Below are 20,065 nucleotides of genomic sequence, written 5' to 3'. Positions count from 1 at the left end.
AATATTTTTTTTATTCGCCACAAGTCATTTCCTACAGTGGGCCAATGTAAACATAAAAGAGCGGACATGTTAGTACATGTAAAAAAAATTGCTACATATAAATCCAAGCTTATCACTATTCCCTTTGCTGATTATTATAGACACTACAAAAAACATCATGTTATAAGTCACAATCAATTACAAATACCACATCCCTATCACTACCGTAACCATCACGACCCAAACACTTGTTTGCATAGCTTCATCAAATACACTTTTAAGGAGTGCGTTAGAAAATGGAGTACCTGGAAAATACCACGCAGAGGAACGAGGGGGACAGCACTTAAAGGCCTGGACAGATTGATTCACAGGTGGACTTGCCCTACTGCTGCTCAGAGTTTAGAAAAGATAGACGTGTTTCTTGCTTCGCACCAAAGGTGTGGTTTTTATCGGTCCTCCAATGGTAATAACCTTTGTGTATATTGGTGCTTTGCACAAATGCACCGTTTCCTACACTTTATTGCAATTGTTTTCTGACAGTTCGGTCTGTCCCTTGGACGGTGCTTGAATTTAGTTTGGTTCTCGATATGCTGCCGCCCCTCTCACAGCTCGGTGGGTTTGGCCTATTCATAAATCTACCTTCTCCCCACCACCTCTTGCCTCCAAGTGCTCGATCACTGGATATGCGCCACCATTCCCAGAATGGCGTCAGAGCGTGGAGGCGTTTCACCCAGTCGAAGCTACTTTCAAATCGTCATCACATTCCACTCATGAGTGCTGACGAAATACAACCCGAACGCAGTGTATTCTATCTCCTGGAATCCCAGGTGACATGGAGTGTCCACAGCAATAATCCCAGCACATCATCTACCCCTGCGATTTTCACCGACAGAGCTTGTTTGAACCCCTTTTGGACCAGTTTTCCACATTTTGCCAATCACTTTGTGTTCACGGTGTAATTTGGCAAGTGAGTTTTGGTAACAGCACATGGCAGCAGTGATGAATTAAAAATGCACTGGCAGTCGTGCATAAACTTATTTAACAAGCTGCTATGCTTCCCCTTGTCATTGTTCTCCATGCACATGAAGAGGCAATGGATTGATGCACACACCTGCGGTATGATCAACATCAAGCGCTGCATCATACTGTACAGTACAACTGCTACGTGAGAACCCGTGCTTTCACCTCTGAACGCTTATAGGCCTCAGTCTTTGACCTCAAAATGCCATTAATTTTTTTTTACTTACAATCGTCAGATGTGCTCAGTGCGTAGTAGCATTTCGCATTTGACTGGAAATTGGCCAAACGTGGAAAGGAAAAATTGAGGACCGAGACGTTTGAGAAACCCTGCCTTAATCCAAGGGGTTCAATCGCGTACAGCAGCAGCAGCAGCAGAAACAGCAGGATCTCCTGCCACACACGACAAAGATATACAAATATCCCCAGTATAGGCTGAAAAGTCTGTTGGGGCGAGTGATGTTAGCGAGCACCTATGAAGGCCGGCACGGCACACGAAGGGGTAGGTGGCCAACACCACGCCTGACCGCCTTTGTCTCCTTCATGTCAATATTTTTACACATCACACCAGGTACTCATTTGAGGCTGAGTCGACCTGGGGGAGGCCCAGGACCGGTTCAAATAATCGTAACTGCTGTTGACCGTGAGCGGGAATCTAACTCGGGTCGCCAGGTTCATAGCACAGCGCACAAACCACTAGATTACCGCTCCGTACTATATACACGCACACGCAATGATTGGGTCGACGCATCAAGGCACAACAATTGATTAAATTACAATATTAAACAAATGCGTCACCTTGTGCGCGTATGACCGGAGTGTATCACGTTTGATTTGGGTTGCAATTCGCCCGATGTTTTGTCGCCATAAGGATGAGGCATCAAAATATTTGTGGGCGAAAGCAATAATTGTTCCCTTACATTTTTTTTTTTAAAGGCACATAAATAGGCAAGCAATTGCTACATTGGTCGTCATAATTGCACTTATTTTGTAACATGTAACTCCGCTGGAACTGTGCAGTTGCCTTCACCGCTTACATACGTGTAAACTATTTTGTGATCTCGGTAACTTGACTGGCTACGTCGTCAACATTTGTTTATCACAATGACCGACTGAAAATGCAATACATATCGTAGTTACTGAAGCCTTATTGAAATAAATCCTCCGGTGTAAATTCAGAAGCTCTTTGATGATCTTGCTAACTTGACCATCCCAAAATGGTTGCGTGTTCATGACTTGTTTACCGAGCAAACGCTTCATAGAAATGCAGTAGAAACTGTACACGTGGAAAAGCCACGTGTCAATCCCACTGAAATGGGTCCCCCTTAAAGGGGAGCACAACCATCCAGCCGCCTGTACTGGACCTCTTCGTGATTCTGCCTTCGCTTCGCATCTCCACAGCACCACAGCGCCCTCGTGTGTCTGGTTGGAACAAGTCAAACAAAAGAGGAGTTATACACCATTGGAACCTCATTTGCCAGTAAAAAATAAAATTGTTTTTTTTTACCCTTCTATCTGGCAACAAAACTGACACCTTTTTTTTTTACAAGGAGTCATGTACACATAGACCACAATACCTGCAGTCATAATGCAAACAAAAAACATAACTCTGATAATGTATGCACTGTCCTTGAAGTTGATTGGTCCACACCCGAGACAGCTTTTCTTAGAGCCTAGTCTCACATGGGTTGGACCAGATGACGCCAAAAGGCGCACAACTCAAAGACAATGCACCATCAGAGTATGAGAGCTTGGGGTAAGAATTTACACCATTGGAACCCCATTTGCCAGTAAAAAATATGATCATTGTTTTTTTAAAAAACAATTATCAGGAGTTATACATTCAACAAATGCGACGGTTCACACACACCACCGTCCTCCCCCCTCCCCTTAGTAATTCAATACCGGTAGTCCCCGAGTTACGAAGGGTCCGACTTACGATATTTCGATCTTACGATGGCGATAGCGATAAGATAATAATTGCCATCAACAACCTAACATCGTTCAAGTATGCAGACGACGGACAGAATCTTGGTGAGTACAGTACAATGTGATACGTTACAATATGTTCAATGCTTGTATATGTAGCTTTAGCGATTTCATTGTAAGGTTACCACGATACGATACGTTCAATGCATGTTAAAAGTTTTTTTTATAGCAGATAGGATTGTTTCCTGAAAAAACTTTCTATTAAATTGCAGTTCATACAGGTAGGCTAAGAATTTACCTTGTTTTTTTTACTTTACTGTGCAATACAGTATTGTAATTAACAAATGCATACAGTATATAGTTTATACAGTACAGTACTGTAAATTGCTCTGTTTAGCTAAATTATCACCGTTCTTTAATACTCCTGGGTAGGCTAGGCCATCTTCGACTTACGATATTTTCGACTTACGATGGGGTCATTGTAACACATCTCCATCGTAAGTAGAGGACTTACCTGTACATTGTTGCAAATTCAGAGCCGTGATTCAATCATTAGCTTCGCCTGGTTTTTCATCTTTTCAGTTGTATTTCTCATATTTCGATATAAAGCTTTCGTGACTGCAGGGATTCATCTTCTTGGTTCTTTCGGTAAAGTTACGTAGAAGGGAAATAATAAAATAATAAAAAATAAAACATAATAAAATTATTCTCACGACGTTTCGGCCACAACACAAGCAGCCGTCCTCAGGTGAAGAACAGGTCTGTCGGTATCCCTTCTACGTGACTTTACCGAAAAAACCAAGAAGATTTCTCATATTGTTCCGTGTATTTTCAAAAATTCCATTTGCTCTGCTAATACGTAACATTAACATATCATCTTCACATTTACATCCCAAAGTAAAAAACATTGATTCTTACACACGTGATTCTAAGCATTTATCGTCAAGCCAACAATCAATGTTAACAGATAAATGGTCGCATTCACACCCATTCAATAACGATATTTTATAGTGACTGGTCTAAGTGGCTTGAGTGAAATTTGTTAGCGTGTAAAGTATTCTCCCACGTGGCTGATAACGGCAGTGATGTCAATGTGGTTGTAACTTCTAATAACTATTAGAAATGCGAAACAAGATACTGACTGTCAGCTTCATTATCTCAGGATAAAACTGACGGTGCACTGTTGTGGATAACTGTGGTTATCAACTAAATGCATAAGCAAGCAACAGTGTATGCGAATGACATTTGTTTAAGCAGGCAAAATCTGGATTGGCTTTGATCTTCAGGGTTTCATCAGCAGTCCAAAGCTGTTAAACCAATTATGTAATTTTGCTCGGTGTTATAGGCAGGAGCCATCCATTTCAGTTCTGGGGACTGTCAGTGCAAAACAATCACACAGCACAAACACTGCCCTCGTCACAAGTCGGATTCTTTATGAGACTTCTCGACCACAAACTGGATATGTGACAACTTCACCAGTGATTCCATCATGATGTGGGGTGTGTTTGGCATACATCGTGGAGGTTTTGTTCTAAAGGTGGCAAGCGCCCCTTGGGGTGGTGGTTGGGGGTGGTGGTGGTGGTTGGGGGTGGTGGTGGTGATTGGAGGTGGTGGTGGTGGTTGGGGGTGGTGGTGGTTGGGGGTGGTGGTGGTTGGGGGGTGGTGGTGGTACGGGTGGTGGTGGTGGTACGGGTGGTGGTGGTACGGGTGGTGGTACGGGTGGTACGGGTGGTGGTGGTGGTGGTGGTACGGGTGGTGGTGGTACGGGTGGTGGTGGTACGGGTGGTGGTGGTACGGGTGGTGGTGGTGGTGGTACGGGTGGTGGTGGTGGGTCTCACGTGGAATTTAGCTGCTGCGATATTTCCTCCAGAGTCTGACCCTTTGTCTCGGGCACGAATGCGTTCACAAATACCACGGACACCACGCCCATGATAGCATACAGCAGGAATGTCGTTGATAGCCCCAGGCACTCTGTGGGAAAGGTAAAAGGTGATACAAACATCCCCATGTCAAATCTGACACGGCACAAGTTAAATCATTCTTTGAGAGCATTTAAATCAAGCCTTAGTAACATTTTCAAGGGGGTACTATTTGGCCCGTTTGACAAACCTCAGAGCATTTGTTACTGCATTTTTGGAGGAAACTGCAATGCTCAGATCATATCCATGCACATAATACATAACGATAATAGCTTAAGAGTAGGCTCCAACGGTCAGGAACAAGTCACCAATATGTTTGCAGTAATTGAAGTCGTAACAGATATTGTAACGATCATACATAGTGATCGATATTATTTAGCACATTTTACCTTATAGCTCAAAGCACCATGCTTACAGAAAAAAACGCGTCCATCTGGTTTCGTCGGCAGGATCCCCATTGCGGTCTACTTAAGCACACGCGTGCACTGTAAATTAAACAAGCTGTAGGGTTTGGTGGCCATTCCATACATTTACGCGGAGTGCATTTGGACGCTGCGCAAAAGAAATAAAACTTGCCTTGCTTTGTATTTTGTTATATTCGCCAACAGAGATGGCACACAAACCTCAGGTGTCAGTGAAGGGTGCTAAAGGCATTGAGGAAGAGGAGGGTGATTGGAGGCTGGGAGGAAGGAAAGAACAGCAACAGTTTAGAGGTTTAAAGACTTCGTGAGTGGTGGGATATTGATTAGTACACACACAATAAGATGCAAGTAGGAGCACAGGCTTGTTGAAGGGTGTTGATTGCCCTAAAACACATTGTACAAGAAAAAAAAAGTGATACCCCACTTATGCACAACAGCCAATACATTAATCTAGATTTGAAGTTTTCGTGACTGCAGGGATCCATACTCTTTGGTTCTTTCGGTAAAGTCACGTAGGCATAAAGTAAAATAAATTAAATCACGACGTTTCGATTGCAACACAATCAATCATCAGGTGGGAAAACCACAGCAAGATTTTTTTTTGCTGAAGCGGGAGAGAGAGTTACCGTGGTAAGAGGTTTTCCCACCTGATGATGATTGCCTGTGTTGCAATCGAAACGTCGTGATTTAATTTATTTTATTTTATACCTACGTGACTTTACCGAAAGAATCAAAGAGTATAGCCAATGCATTAATTTACATTTGCACTAACATTGGTCACCAAAAGCAGCTGCGTGCACTACCTGCCAGTGCTCGTGAAGAGAAACATAAAACCACAATCCATACGCTGGAAAGTAGACAAGAAACAATGCAGCATCCCCCCTCGCCAGCCTCAGTATTACGTAATTTCCATGTGAATAATAAATTACATGAATCCATACACCATGTGTCTTTGCTGTTATGGTATGGTGATATGAAAAGCCCTTCATCCCACACCAGATTGTTTCTTCAAAAAGGCTTACTTGTTCTTGCGTGATGATACAGAGTTGGATTTGGAAGCAGATGAATAATGGGAGTGAGTAAATATAAACACCGAGATGTAGACAAAAAGGAAATGTTTCTGAAAGAGGCAGACAGTGTTGACATTTTAGCCCAAGAGTGGAACGTAGTTAAGCGTCATTGAGCCAACTTCAAATTCCGATCATTAAAAGGCCACGATACACTTGTGGAAACTGCAGGGCAATCATTGCCAACTATCGTCATTCGCAACGCATTTACTATGAACGCCTATAATAATTTGGTTCTTAATGAGAGATTGTCACGGTTAATGGAGTCGAATGATGGAGTTCTGTCTGGCAATGAGAAGCTTTTTTATTAAGTGTGTTTGATGAACTCTATAGAACACATTGGTAGCCATGTCACCACTCTCTGTTGATCTGATTGGAAGTTGCCATTCCAATTTCTCACTCGCAGCAGCAGCAATCGGATTTGTCCAGATATGGGCAATTAAATCGTTCACGTTGGAAAACGGTACGGCCACTTTCGCTGGTGACAATTTGCCGGTGATGACTCCGCAAAAAAATTGCCAAACTGGATCGTGGCCTTAATAATAGGCGTTCGACAGCCTCACCGATGATATCCAGAAAGACGAGCGACACCACCAGATTGATGCCCCAGTTGAGGCTGGTGGTCACAGCGATGGCCCGACCCTTGATGCCAGCCGGGAATATCTCACTCAGCAGCACCCAGGTCACTGCACAGGAGACACGGACACACTGGCACAACAACACTCTGTATCGCTAATCTAACATTTGAATGCTAGAGGCACCGATTCCCATAGTTGGTGCTTCAAAATAACACTTAAGTTTTTATTATTAATATAATTTGCCAACCCGTAAAACTCGCACATGTTATTTACACACCTGTTCAGTGTGTGCTCTGGGGTTTTGAGCAGACATTGTACAAATGATGACTGACCACCATGCTTCTAATATTGAAACTTTAACATACTAATTTATACGAATGATTGATTTACCTAGAAACACATTACTGCATTCAAAAAAAAGTTAGGAAGGGTTTTGCTTGGAATGTTTGGCCCATTATTATTTGTATGTGGGAAACAAATCAATCCATATTGATAACCCACATATACGAGAATGCTCAAAGCTCAGAAATAAGCTGTCAGCTACCGCTTTGCTAGAGTGGCTTATACACACTTCTCACGCTGCTTGTATGATCCAAATACATTTATAATGCCCCCTCTCAAGTCACTGAATTACAGGCATGTGCTTCACCCAATACATATACACTGTCCTCATGTGTACGAAGATTAGACTGATGATAATGATCCAGCTGTAGTGAAACAATGTGCTTCTTTACAGATTATCATTATGCAATTGAGAGTATATTGGCTAGAAAATATAATATACACTGTATCTGTGACCCTCATACATCCGCAACCCTAATAATAAATGCATCTGTAAAATACCTATCATCTTCAGAATGATCCTTCTGATTATAATTATCTATAACATATATAAAATAATATATTTATATATAATTATCTGTCGTAATCCATGAACAAGAGGCATAACCCAGAACTGCTCATTCACTGCTGGCGCTAAATTCATCCTATATCAGCCACGTCTTTTTGCAGTTAAGAAAAGTCAAGTGGTAAATTCATCCTATTATCGAAACATAATTTTGATAACTAAAAGGATTTATTTTCTCGGATAATAACATGAAAACTCCCTCTCGTCCGCAAATGTTACCCGCCAAGAAAGTCAAAGCGGATAACACTTGGAGCGTGTTTTATTGGGTTGCATCTTCCCTTCTTGCCGTGTGGCGACGCGGCTTTGACTCACTAGGCCCGTAGCTGAGTGAGAAGGCGCCGACGAAGGCCAGGATGGCGAGCAGCGAGGCCCAGCGGGCGGTGGGGCCCACGCTCACACCTCCATCCTCCACGTGCGTCCAGTTGGCCCACGATGGCCCTGCTCCCGCACCGCAGTGGCAGGAAGGGGAGGGGATGATGACGGGTGGTGAAGGTTTTGAGCAAAGCAAAAATACAAAAATGAAAGTATTTCCACTTATTATCCATCTTTTTATGATGCACTTTTTATTTCTTCAGGCGAGGCCCACTGAGCTCTTTTTCAGAAGCGACCTGGCCACAAATGATCGCTACTTGGAACTCTCACAGCGAGCAGTGTATCACCCTGCGTCAGACAATGCACCCAGAAGGATGGACTTAACTTGTAGTTGAAGTACAATTGGTTGGAAAACACACGTTTTTTTTTACTAAACTTACAAAAATACATTTTCATTTCATCAGGTCAGGCCCACTCTGCTGTTTCGCTCTTTATCAGAAGCGACCTGGCCACAAATGATCGCTCAACTAAGTGGCTTATTGCGTGGAAATTAACAGCAGCTAAATAATCTAAAACACATGTTTATAAATGTGGAGGGAAAAACCAGAGGTCCCGGAGAAAAATCCATGCGACCATGGGGAGAACATGCACACTCAGGTGCGCTTCTGCAGCCATCTGGAATACTCTTCCTTCTGATATTAGAAAGCCAGCGGAACTATGCACTTTTAAATCTAGATTGGAAACTCAGATCTTTAGAAGTACTTTTAGTGTTACGTTTGTTGTCCTTCCCCCGCACCTCCGATTAGCGTCGTTGGCTACGTACGCTGCGAGAGAACTTCAATATACATACATGCATACAAAGTGACGACTCATTTGCAAAACAACGTAAATGGGGCAGACGTAAATCGGGGTATTGCTGTATATCAGAATCAACTAAAAGCAAGATGAACTGCTTAGGAGCAGAGCGCTAGAGACCACTCTAACCGACTGCCGCGCTGCCCTCGCTCAACGCTGGACAGAAGCAGCCGAGCGAGAGAGGCAGCCGAGCGAGAGAGGCCGCCGCTCTCACCGCCCATCGTGTCGTTCCCTCCCGACGCGACGGCGCTCGTGTTGCCGCCCGCTGCGTCCCCCAGGCCGGACGTGGCGGCCGCCACCGCCGCGAGCGAGAGGGCCATGGCGACGGAGCCGGCGAGCAGCGAGCGGCGGCGCCCGACGCGATCCACCACGGCCACGGCCACGGAGGTGGCGGCCACCTTGACGAGGCCGAGGCCCACGGAGGCGAGCAGCGCGGAGGCCTCCCCGCGGTACCCCGCCGCACGGAACACGCTCGCCGCGTAGAAGAGCACGGTGGGCTGGCCCGTGAGCTGCTGGAACGTGACGAGTCCGCCGCCGATGAGCATGCGCGTGCGCATGTTGTCCTGAGGAAAAGGCGATCGGGGTCAACGACGGCGATCGTCGTGAGGGCAACAGCAGCAGCTGTTTTTAAACCTTTGCCGTTCTTCTTCCAATTTTGTTCCGATTACATACGAACCAGAAGAAAAACTAAAATAATATATTCTTTGGGTCTTTCGGTAAAGTCACCTAGATCGGTTGAAAGAAAATAACAAAAAACAACAAACATCAGCAGTGTGATGGTGAGAATAAACACCGAAAGACACAAAGAATATGATTTTCTGCAGATCATGAAAGCTTTAAGTCAAGATTTAAAACAAGTATAACCCGTAAAAACAAAGTTTTTTACTATAAATCCTTTATATGCGTGGCGGCTAGAGTCCTCTCGTCCTCTGGCTTGAGATGGCTGCCACCTATGGGTCAGATGATTGCATGGCAGCATTAAGCAATTGGTAATTAAATATAATATTTTTGTCCTAAAAAGTGTAAAATTGTAGAAATTTTTTTTCACGAACATTAATTGTCACGCACGAGTCTGTGTGGAAAATGTCAGCTCGATGGGATCACGGGAAGTGGGTTAAAAAACGACCGAATCATTTGCACGGTCCTAAGCAAGCAAGCAAGTGAACTTAATATAAAGGATTTAATAATATAACTTTATCGGTGCCGAGGCTCCCACAAGGCCCCCACAAGGCCATGCAGGAGGCCGTGCGGCAGAGGTTCGCGCCAGCTATCATAGAGTGCGATCACGTTGCTACAGTTCTCTACGGTGAGAACAATGTTTTTAAAAATAACGGTGCTATGCCTCTCTAAATAATATGAACGCTAACCGCTTGGACGTTCCGAGATTCACTGGTGAACAGGAGTCATCTTGCAACTTGCAGAAGGGAAAGGGTTAAATAATGCCATGTACGTAAATACAAATTGATCTCAAAAGCGTCTCAATGCTACCACGCCTCAAGAGTGGGTGAAAGAGGTTGGGAGAAGAGGCGATTATCAGTTGTCAGAGAAATGGGAGGTAGTGCGATTACACGAGGTTGTTAGTCATGGGCAGAGGAGGAGTTGAGAGTCAGGAATTGGACAATGACAGTCACCAATGCAACCTAGTAAGGAGGAGTTTCAGACCACAAAGGCAACAAAGAAGGTGCATTTAAGCTAGAATTGTTTTAATATTTTACCAAGGCCCACTGAGCGATATAGCTCTTTTTCAGAAGCAACCTGGCCACAAATGATAGCTCAACGAAGTGGCTTATCACGTTGAAATTTAAAGCAGTCAAATACTCTAAACGCATGTTTCTAAATGTGGAGGGAAAAACTGCATGACTCACAGAAGAATCCACACGACCATGGGGAGAACATACAAACTCCAAATATACAAGCGTCAGGGTCAGGATCGAACCCACGACCTCCTACATACCAGGCAAGGTAGTAGGTTGGGGAAATTTAAAGGAGGCCTGGCTTCATTTTATTCTTCCTTTACGTAAAAATATTATTGCATTTTTTGGAATAACATTTTTGAGTCGTTTCATTCTGACACCGAAATCCCCCTCACAAATTTAATTAGAAAATTATTCACGGCCAATCGCAGTGCCTCTATGCTCATTACCTTCCTCCGCAGAAGGTCAAGCACGCTATATTGCTTCTCCATCTCCAAAGATGATCTGCAGATGAGAAACATTTCATTTCGATTTAAAGCTTTCGTGACTGCAGGGATTCATCTTCTTGGTTCTTTCGGTAAAGTCACGTAGAAGGGAAGTAATAAAATAATAAAAATAAAACATAATAAAATCATTCTCACGACGTTTCGGCCACAACGCAAGCAGCCGTCCTCAGGTGAAGCTTGGTGGTGTTTCATTCTTCACCTGAGGACGGCTGCTTGCGTTGTGGCCGAAACGTCGTGAGAATTATTTTACTATGTTTTATTTTTATTATTTTATTACTTCCCTTCTACGTGACTTTACCGAAAGAACCAAGAAGATTAAACATTTCATTGTTTAAAATATATGTACATGAATTCATCAATCTACTGCATCTAGTAGATTATAGAAGGTAACATTGTGATATCACATCTTAAGAGAGGAGGATGGTGCTGCCGTAAAGGCTGGGATAACATTCAAACGAGCACAAATCTACGGACGGTACGGAGCTTCTGCCGCCCGAGTCTCCGGGTACGGGTATCCGTTTGCGACCCTGGTGCGGCCGGGTACGGGTACGGGTAGACCCTGAGTCACCGGTGAGTAACTGTTTGTCACTCATTTCCCAACGTCTTGTCTCTTCTCACAATTCAAGTTCCTAGAATCAACCCACCCGCGCCTGCAACATGGCTTCATCCCAGAGGTCGCAATCAGGTACCCGATACCCGTACCCTACCCGTACCCGGCCGGGTACGGGTAGGGTTCGGGTACCCGTTTGCGACCCTGGTGCGGCCGGGTACGGGTACGGGTAAGGAATCAAAACCCGTTTGCGACCTCTGCCACCACACCACTGATGTCTGCTTCCCTTATATATCTGGTCCCTAACCTTTCCCTCCATTCTAAACACATAAAATCCCTTCTCCTCTGCATAATTTTATAACATGCCTTTTGATAAAGTACCACGTACAGCATCTTTAGACACTGTGTTGATGGACGAAGTATTGTGATATGTATAAAAATGACCAACTTTCAGACAAATATAAATGCCAAAGCTATTTTGATATTGCAGCCAATATCAGGTCCTGCTCAGTGTTGTACACCATTTTGTATTCTTCTTCGTACGGCTGATGTTGATGTAGAGCAACAGATTGATGAATAAGACGTTCGTAGCTAAATGACCATTGTACCATTACACACATTTCAGCTTTACCCTCAGAAATGTAAATCCACCACCAGTTTATTTAACTCACCAACAGTGCCGGCTCAACCACTGGGCCCGTTCAAATGGAGGCAGCCACAAACGACTGCACACAAATTAACCATCATGTTCAATGTCGCTTCTCTCTTCATTTGGAAACATTCCTTGGCTAATACCGCAAGTATATTAACCATAACATAGGTTCAATCTGCTTCACAGTGGACATTAAGATTCTGTGATGTAATTTGAGTAGGCTGTTGTTTGCCAGTGTCATGGTCAACATTTCTTTACTTTACAACACTCAATTTTGATTTCACAAAGCAACATCGCCCCTACTGTTACTGTGAAAGATTGCGCTTTCACATAAGCCATGCAATATAAGGCTAACGCAAATACCAAATGTACTAAATTACGTAGCTCCCCCTAGTGAGGATATTTGGTCACTTGAAGGGAACTCAGAAGTGGTTCTGTGATGCCCTCTTCTGCGGGCCATTGTCTGATAATGGGCGATGAACCGCGGCGGACATATCGTCTCATGACTCAATGCCGATAGCAAATTTAGGATAAAACCGTGGAAAAAACTTTCTGTTTCAAACGCAAAACTGAAAATCGCCCTTGGATGTCTGCTAAAATCTTGACCTGAGTGCGTCGATGTCTGCGCTGACATCCTGCTGGCCCAGGATCCTGCGCAGGGTCCTCTCCGCGGCCTCGGCCTGCCCGCACCGCAGCAGCGAGCGCGGCGACGCAGGAAGGCACGCGACGAGCAGCATCACCTGCGCGAGGGCCGGCACGCAGCACAGGCCGAACATCCACCGCCACGGCGCGACGCCGCCCACCGTCTCCCCGGGGCCTCTCCCCAGCACCAGGTTGGCGGCGTACGCGGCGAGCACTCCGCCCGTCACGCCCAGCTCGTAGGCCGACACGAGGGCCCCGCGGCGGCGCGGGTGGGCCACCTCGGCCACGTAGACGCACGTCGCCACAGAGGACGCCGCGATGGCCGCCCCCACGACGGCGCGTCCCCCGAGCAGAGCGGCGTACGAGGGTGCGCACGCGAGAAAGGCGCTGCCCGTCACCAGCAGGGCGCCGCTGCACCCCACGGCGGCGCGACGGCCCAGCCGGTCGAGGAGGGGCCCGCCCAGGAACGAGGCGACGAGGGCGCCCGCCAGCGCGGCGCCGACCGCCAGCTCCTGCTGTGCCGAGCTCAGCAGGAAGCGGTCGCGGAGGTGCGGCAGTGCGCCCGAGGGTACGGCCAGAGCGTAGCCGAAGGCGAGGCCGCCCAGCGCAGCCACGGCGCATGTGGCCGCCAGCAGCACGGCCGAGCCTGCGTACACGTCAGTGTGTGCGCGCGTGTGTTAGTAGCCAAGCCAACGTGAGCAGTGCTTGTAGTTTTACTGTCTATACTATGTCGCTGAGAGCAACCACCATTTAATTCGATGCTTGTGTCGTGAGCTTGAGAATCAATATTAATGTATGATTGGAAGCATCATTGCACCCTTAAGTGTATTCTCAAAATACTGTATTAATGCAGAGGTGTCTTGTCTCGATATATGTTTTAATTAAAAAACATTATGGTCAATAAATGAAGACTATATTTTTCCCATCGATAACATATAACGTGAATTCATCTTTGGTTCTTTCGGTAAAGTTAAGTAGAAAGAAAATATTAATTAAATAATAGCATACAACGTTTCGATTGCAACACAAGCAATCATCATCAGGTACAAATGAAAGAGAAAACAAACCTAGTAAAATTAGAAATATAATGCAATACAACACAGAGAGTCGGCTAACACAACAGTCAACACCCTACCTGGTTGATTACATTCTTCCAAAGATTGCTAAATTTAAGAGAGAGACAAAACACAGACACGGAGACACATATACAGACACATAAGCAGAGAGAGATAACACAGAGACACACACACATAGAGAGACACACACATGAGAGAGACACACACAAGAGTAATTCCTGCAGTTACGAAAGCTCCAAATCAAGTTTGAACGTTAATTATGTAGTTTAAAAAATATGTAAAATACTCTTGATATACTTAATAAAAAAAGGGTAATAAAAACACCAGAAAAATTGTGCAACTCGCAAACCCAAAGCACCTCCGGTTTGCACAGTTAGCCACATACGGAGCGAAAGAAGTTCAACATACATACGGAAGTTCATATACAAGAAAGCAACAAACTGGGACTCCACGTTGCTATGCACCGTGGAGGGGGCACAGCGAGTAACACGTCAGCATTCTTTTGCATATTTAAAAAAATTAGAGCTTGAAATGCTAATATTCCACTTTGTTTTTTTTCTTACTTTGTTAGGGTACCCCCATCCCGCCAAAAAGTGTGACACGGTATACTATTTTGAGGGCACACCGAAAGGATACATCCAATTAAATGTAGGGGAATATAATCAGGATTAAACTCGAAATAACAGGTGCTAAGTAATTTTATTGACTCGCATCATTCAGCGAGTCGCATTTGTGTTGGCAGATTCGACAGCGTATTGCGTCCCAAGTTGTCACGAACTCAAGTGTTCCAGTATTAGAATAGGTTTGAACTTTTCTGGCAATAATACAGGTGTTTGGATGTTCAAACGCCAAACAAAAACCTCTTTCAAGGAATCATGTCTGCATCAACCACACATACTTGTGGTGGTGAGCATGCAAACAAAAACACATGTGGTTAATGCAGGCATGCTTCCTTGCAAAAGGCTTCTGTTTGGTGTTTGAACATTTTAACACCCGTGTTATTGCCATAAAGAGAAAAACCTATTCTTACACTTTGATGCTGGCAAGAAAGGCGAATGTTACAGACACTGCAATACCGTGGTGGTGAAGCTGCGAGCACAGTGCTGTAGCACTCCTAATCGGATTATTCCGCTTACAGTAATCACAGCCGAGGTGGCACGTTTTGCTTCGAGAATACCTGGAAGTTGGCACAAAACGCATATTCATTGGATTCCAAGTGAATGAAAGGAAATAGCTAAGGTTCAGCAAGTGGCTTATGATGCTAATGCGGGTATTTTTTTAAACATTAATCTAGTAAAAAATATAATGATCTTTACGCCGTGATATTAAAGATTAGTTTAACGTCTTAATCTTGCATGTGTGAACATTTAAGTTACTGTATAGGTTATGTAAAGGTGCAGCCCTGAAATGTCTCTCTGTCACTGCTGATGGAAGTTCCTCCACTAGTGGGAGCCCATGTGGAGGGTATTGTGGTCTACTCTTCCCCACTAGCCAAATATTTTTTTCATATCGGTGTAAGTATCCACGTTATTTTCACACCACGCGTGACCTGCCTTCTGATCGACCATCTGTGGTTATCTCCGTTGATACTGCCAGGTGCATAGACGAGGTGGAAGGGATTCAAGAAACGTGTCAATTGTTTCAACTGCTGTTGTGGGAGATTGAACCGATGACCCTTGGGATTGCAAATCCAGTAGGCTAACCATTACATCAGAGCAGCAACCATTTAAAATGTGTGATGTTACATTATTTCAAATTATTGTCAGTAAACTTTATAGAAAAACGAGATGATTACAAATCATAGTCACGGGGTCAGGGGACATGTTCACGATGACAGATGGCCATAACATGCATGAAGATAAAGATATAGAGACAAACATAGATAAGGGCAGAGACTCATCATCAAGAGTGGAACTCCTCCCATCCGCAATGGTGTAGGGGTCAAAACTTAACAATCATATTCTTCGTGGGACTGCCTGCAAAACTACTCCACTCATCCGTGAAAGAAATGCAAGTAAATACGAATAGGATGGGCTTGTCGATGAACTCCTCTTATCAGCAAATATAATATTAAAAAAATAGGGAGAATTACATTCCAATAATTGCTGTATGAATCTAGATAAGATATTGGGGGTGTTTTCGAACACCAAGAATCACACTGCTCTGAGAGGGATCTGAAACAGTTCTCTCATGAGACCAATAGCCGAGTCACGGTGGCGAGATGGTAACTACCAGAGGTGGGACAAAGTCATTGTTATGCAAGTCCAAGTCGAGTCGCAAGTCATCAAATTCATGACTCGAGTCTGACTCGAGTCCAAGTCACATGACTCGAGTCCACATCTCATAGGTGGGACAAAGTCATTGTTATGCAAGTCCAAGTCGAGTCGCAAGTCATCAAATTCATGACTCGAGTCTGACTCGAGTCCAAGTCACATGACTCGAGTCCACACCTCTGGTAACTACCTCGCCTGGATGCAGGAGATCGTCAGTTTGATCCCGAATCTGATGCCTGCTGTATAGTTGGAGTTTGCGTGTCTCTCTCCCTGTGGCCGCGTGGATTTTTCTCTGGGTCCTCCGTTTTTTTCCCTCCACCTTTGTAAAAATTTGTTAATTGTATTTGGCGGCTATAAAATGCCACGTTATAAGCCACATCATTGGGCTATCATTTGTGGATAGGTCGCTTTTGAAAAAGCACTATATAGCTCAGTTGGCCTTACCTGGTAAAATAAAAAAAAATGTAAAGAACGTAATAATGTATTGATGTACAAAGAAGCCAACAACAACAACCGTCATTCGCCACTAAGTGGCGGCGATGTCATAGGTGTGGTGCTGGAAGATACTTTGTTGAAGGAGTTAAAGAGTGATTTGTGATCACGGGCTACTGAGGCAGACTCCATCTCTTCAGAAACCCGTGACCACCACCCATTCTTCTTCTTTGGTTCTTTCGGTAAAGTCACGTATAAAGATAAACTAATAAATTAAATAATAGCATACTACGACGTTTCGATTGCAACACAAACGTCGTAGTATGCTATTATTTAATTTATTCTTTTATCTTTATACGTGACTTTACCGAAAGAACCAAAGAATAATTCCTGCAGTCACGAAAGCTCCAAAATTAAGATTAGTCCAGCAGATGTTCTTGCTTGGACCCGGCGTCATCAGGAAAAGGGGGTTAACTTCTTAAGGCAAACTGTTTATAAAGGTTTTAAATGGGGGTAGCCCATATTACAGCAGCATGGGCAGGGCAGCTAATATTAATGTGAGTGGTGGGCAGCGACCGCGATGGTGGTGGGTTTTCCACCAATTAAAGGGCTGCCAGTTAAAAAATTAGCATGTTAATGTAAGATTGGTGAGCGTTACACACTGACATTCTTGGGTAAATATAGTAGTCAATACGTTGACCAAGGAGAGACCCATGAACTTGTTTAGATGCCACTTGCCACTGATACTTTCCGGGGCTGGCGGGATCGAATTCTGTGGGTTTGGGAAATACTCTACATATGCTGTGAAGAAAAGACAAAGATGCCCCCCGTATAGCCTGAACAGATTGTACGGGGAAGTGGAGTTAGCAAATACTGGAGTACTGTACTTAGGGGCCGTCCATAAATGACGTCACGCGATTTTGGACGATTTTTGACACGGCATCACAAAAAGTCAGACCCCCCTCAAATATGACGTCTAAAAGCTCTGCCCCCCCTACCAAAAAAATAAAACATGCTTCAAATCGCTTTAAACTATTGTCATTGTAGTGCGTATTTAATGTGGCGCTGCACTCTGATGTAGGAGAAAACATTTATTAAAAAGTCTAATTAATTAAGTAGAACGTGTTGTCTATATTTATTTAAAGTTGCGCATTTTTATGTGACGTCACATTTCTCACCCCCCCACTCGTCACACATCGTCACAAATGTCTGACCCCCCCCCCTAGGTGCGTGACGTCATTTATGGACGGCCCTGTTAAAGGCCGGCACGGCACACGCGGGGGTGGGTGGCTAGTACCACGCCCGACCGCCTTTGTCTCCCCACTACTGATGTTTCTACACCGCACCAGATAATGTTAAGGCTGAATCGACCTAGGGGAGGCCCACGACCGGTTCAGATGTCAGTCACCAATGTTGACCGCGGTCGCCGGGTTCGTAGCGCAGTTGTGCCAGGCTAGGTGCACTTTCTACACGACAGCGCGCACACACAAAAGGCAAACATATAGACTCTTGCCCATTTAAAATGTCCCAGTGTTGTGACATCTCACCTGGTTAAACGAGAAAAACGTCAAGACACAGACACTCACTCACTGACGATTTGACCCTCACCTCTCCAGGGCCAAGCACAGCAGCAGCAGCAGCAGACACACGCAGACTTACGCACAGATGGAGATAATCACAGACCATAGACTATCAACCTCGCTACCAATGCCAATGACTGAGATGACCGGTAGATGCACCACCAGCTGTACCCCCTACTGTGCCAGGCTAGGTGCAGGAGGTCTCTGGACAGACCCAGCAGGTGCCATGGGTCGGCTGACTGAGATGACCGGTAGATGCACCACCAGCTGTACCCCCTACTGTGCCAGGCTAGGTGCAGGAGGTCTCGGGACAGACCCAGCAGGTGCCATGGTTCAGCTGACTAAGATGACCAGGAGATACACCACCAGCTGTACCCCCTACTGTGCCAGGCTATGTGCAGGAGGTATCGGGACAGACCCAGCAGGTGCCACGGGTTGGCTGACTGAGATGACCGGTAGATGCACCACCAGCTGTACCCCCCTGTGCCAGGCTAGGTACAGGAGGTCTCTGGACAGACCCAGCAGGTGCCACGGGTTGCCTGACTGAGATGACCGGTAGATGCACCACCAGGTGTACCCCCTACTGTGCCAGGCTAGGTGCAGGAGGTCTCGGGACAGACCCAGCAGGTGCCACGGGTTGACTGAGATGACCGGTAGATGCACCACCAGCTGTACCCCCCTACTGTGCCAGGCTAGGTGCAGGTCGTCTCGGGATAGACCCAGCAGGTTACCATAGGTCGGCTGACTGAGATGACCGGTAGATGCACCACCAGCTGCACCCCCTACTGTGCCAGGCTAGGTGCAGGAAGTCTCAGGACAGACCCAGCAGGTGCCACGGATTGACCGAGATGACCGGTAGATGCCAACGTTGGCCATTTTATCCGCTCGTTGTTGTGAGCGTCGTTCCTCTGCCCTACGTTGTTGCTGGAGGACGACTGCCTCCGATTGCCCCAGTAGCAGCAGCGTACTCGCTACACGACTAAGCACACACGCACACACGCAGGCAGACAGACAGACAAACTCACTCCGAGGGAGACCGAAGTGGATGCGCGTTCTCACCTCCGTGCGAGTCTGACTCCAGTATCTGAAGTGGCTCCATCATCCGTGCTGACGAGCCGTCGCCTTCACAGCTCTCCTCCCCTCCCACCCAAAGTTAAACACAAACAACAAACACGATGAAGTCATGCATGAACGGCGAACGCCCCCCTCCCCACCCCACCTTTTTCTGCTCGTAATTAGTTAATAATTAGCCCATGAGCCGTGCCCTCACCAAAAAGGCACTCGCTCCGCCCGCTGGAGGCCGCTGCCGCCGATTTAAGTAAAAAATAAATAAATAAACGCGTGGTCAACTTGGGGACAACGTCACTTGTTGAGAATTGCCCCGCTCGCTCTAGAAACGCGTCGTTAAAAATTCCTCGTAACTTTCGTTTTAAAATAAAAAATACAAAAGTTATTTTTTTTTGTTCACGCCGCTTCAGCGAGCCCCTAGCGGTCGGTCAGTGCCCTTTAATTGTCTTTTTTTGTTCCGGCTACCGCCTCTCTAGTTTTTTGGTTCCGGCCACCCGTTTATATTTCGTACAGTGCATAAATTAGCCCCATCCCCCCCCCCATCGACGACGCGTTCAGCCAATCACGCGCGTTTCCTCGGGCGCGTGCGCGCAAGCGTTGGCCACTC

At 45.5% G+C, this 20,065-nt stretch overlaps 1 protein-coding gene across 2 annotated transcripts; it reads right to left on the bottom strand.

Moving 5' to 3' along the window:
• Positions 1–18: 18 nt before the first annotated feature.
• On the bottom strand, positions 19–19,912 carry SLC2A12 (solute carrier family 2 member 12). 2 transcript variants are annotated; one of them, XM_078866323.1, is made up of 8 exons: positions 19,450–19,912; positions 12,994–13,675; positions 11,129–11,183; positions 9,200–9,548; positions 8,131–8,256; positions 6,897–7,019; positions 4,764–4,896; positions 19–2,418 (listed from the first exon to the last, which is right to left on the bottom strand). In XM_078866323.1, exons 1-8 carry the CDS (start codon positions 19,490–19,492, stop codon positions 2,322–2,324), a joined length of 1,608 nt encoding a protein of 535 aa, XP_078722449.1. In that variant the 5' UTR covers positions 19,493–19,912; the 3' UTR covers positions 19–2,321. The 2 variants fall into 2 exon arrangements, with proteins under 2 accessions (XP_078722449.1, XP_078722450.1); XM_078866324.1 differs by lacking the exons at positions 19–2,418; positions 4,764–4,896 and adding an exon at positions 5,328–5,523.
• Between the last annotated feature and the right edge of the window lie 153 nt (positions 19,913–20,065).

The sequence above is a fragment of the Lampetra fluviatilis genome, chromosome 22, assembly GCF_964198595.1.
Source record: "Lampetra fluviatilis chromosome 22, kcLamFluv1.1, whole genome shotgun sequence".
NCBI classification, from domain to species: domain Eukaryota; kingdom Metazoa; phylum Chordata; class Hyperoartia; order Petromyzontiformes; family Petromyzontidae; genus Lampetra; species Lampetra fluviatilis.
The sequence above is the reverse complement of the archived record's forward strand: the minus strand, read 5'-3'. Positions and strand labels throughout refer to the sequence as shown.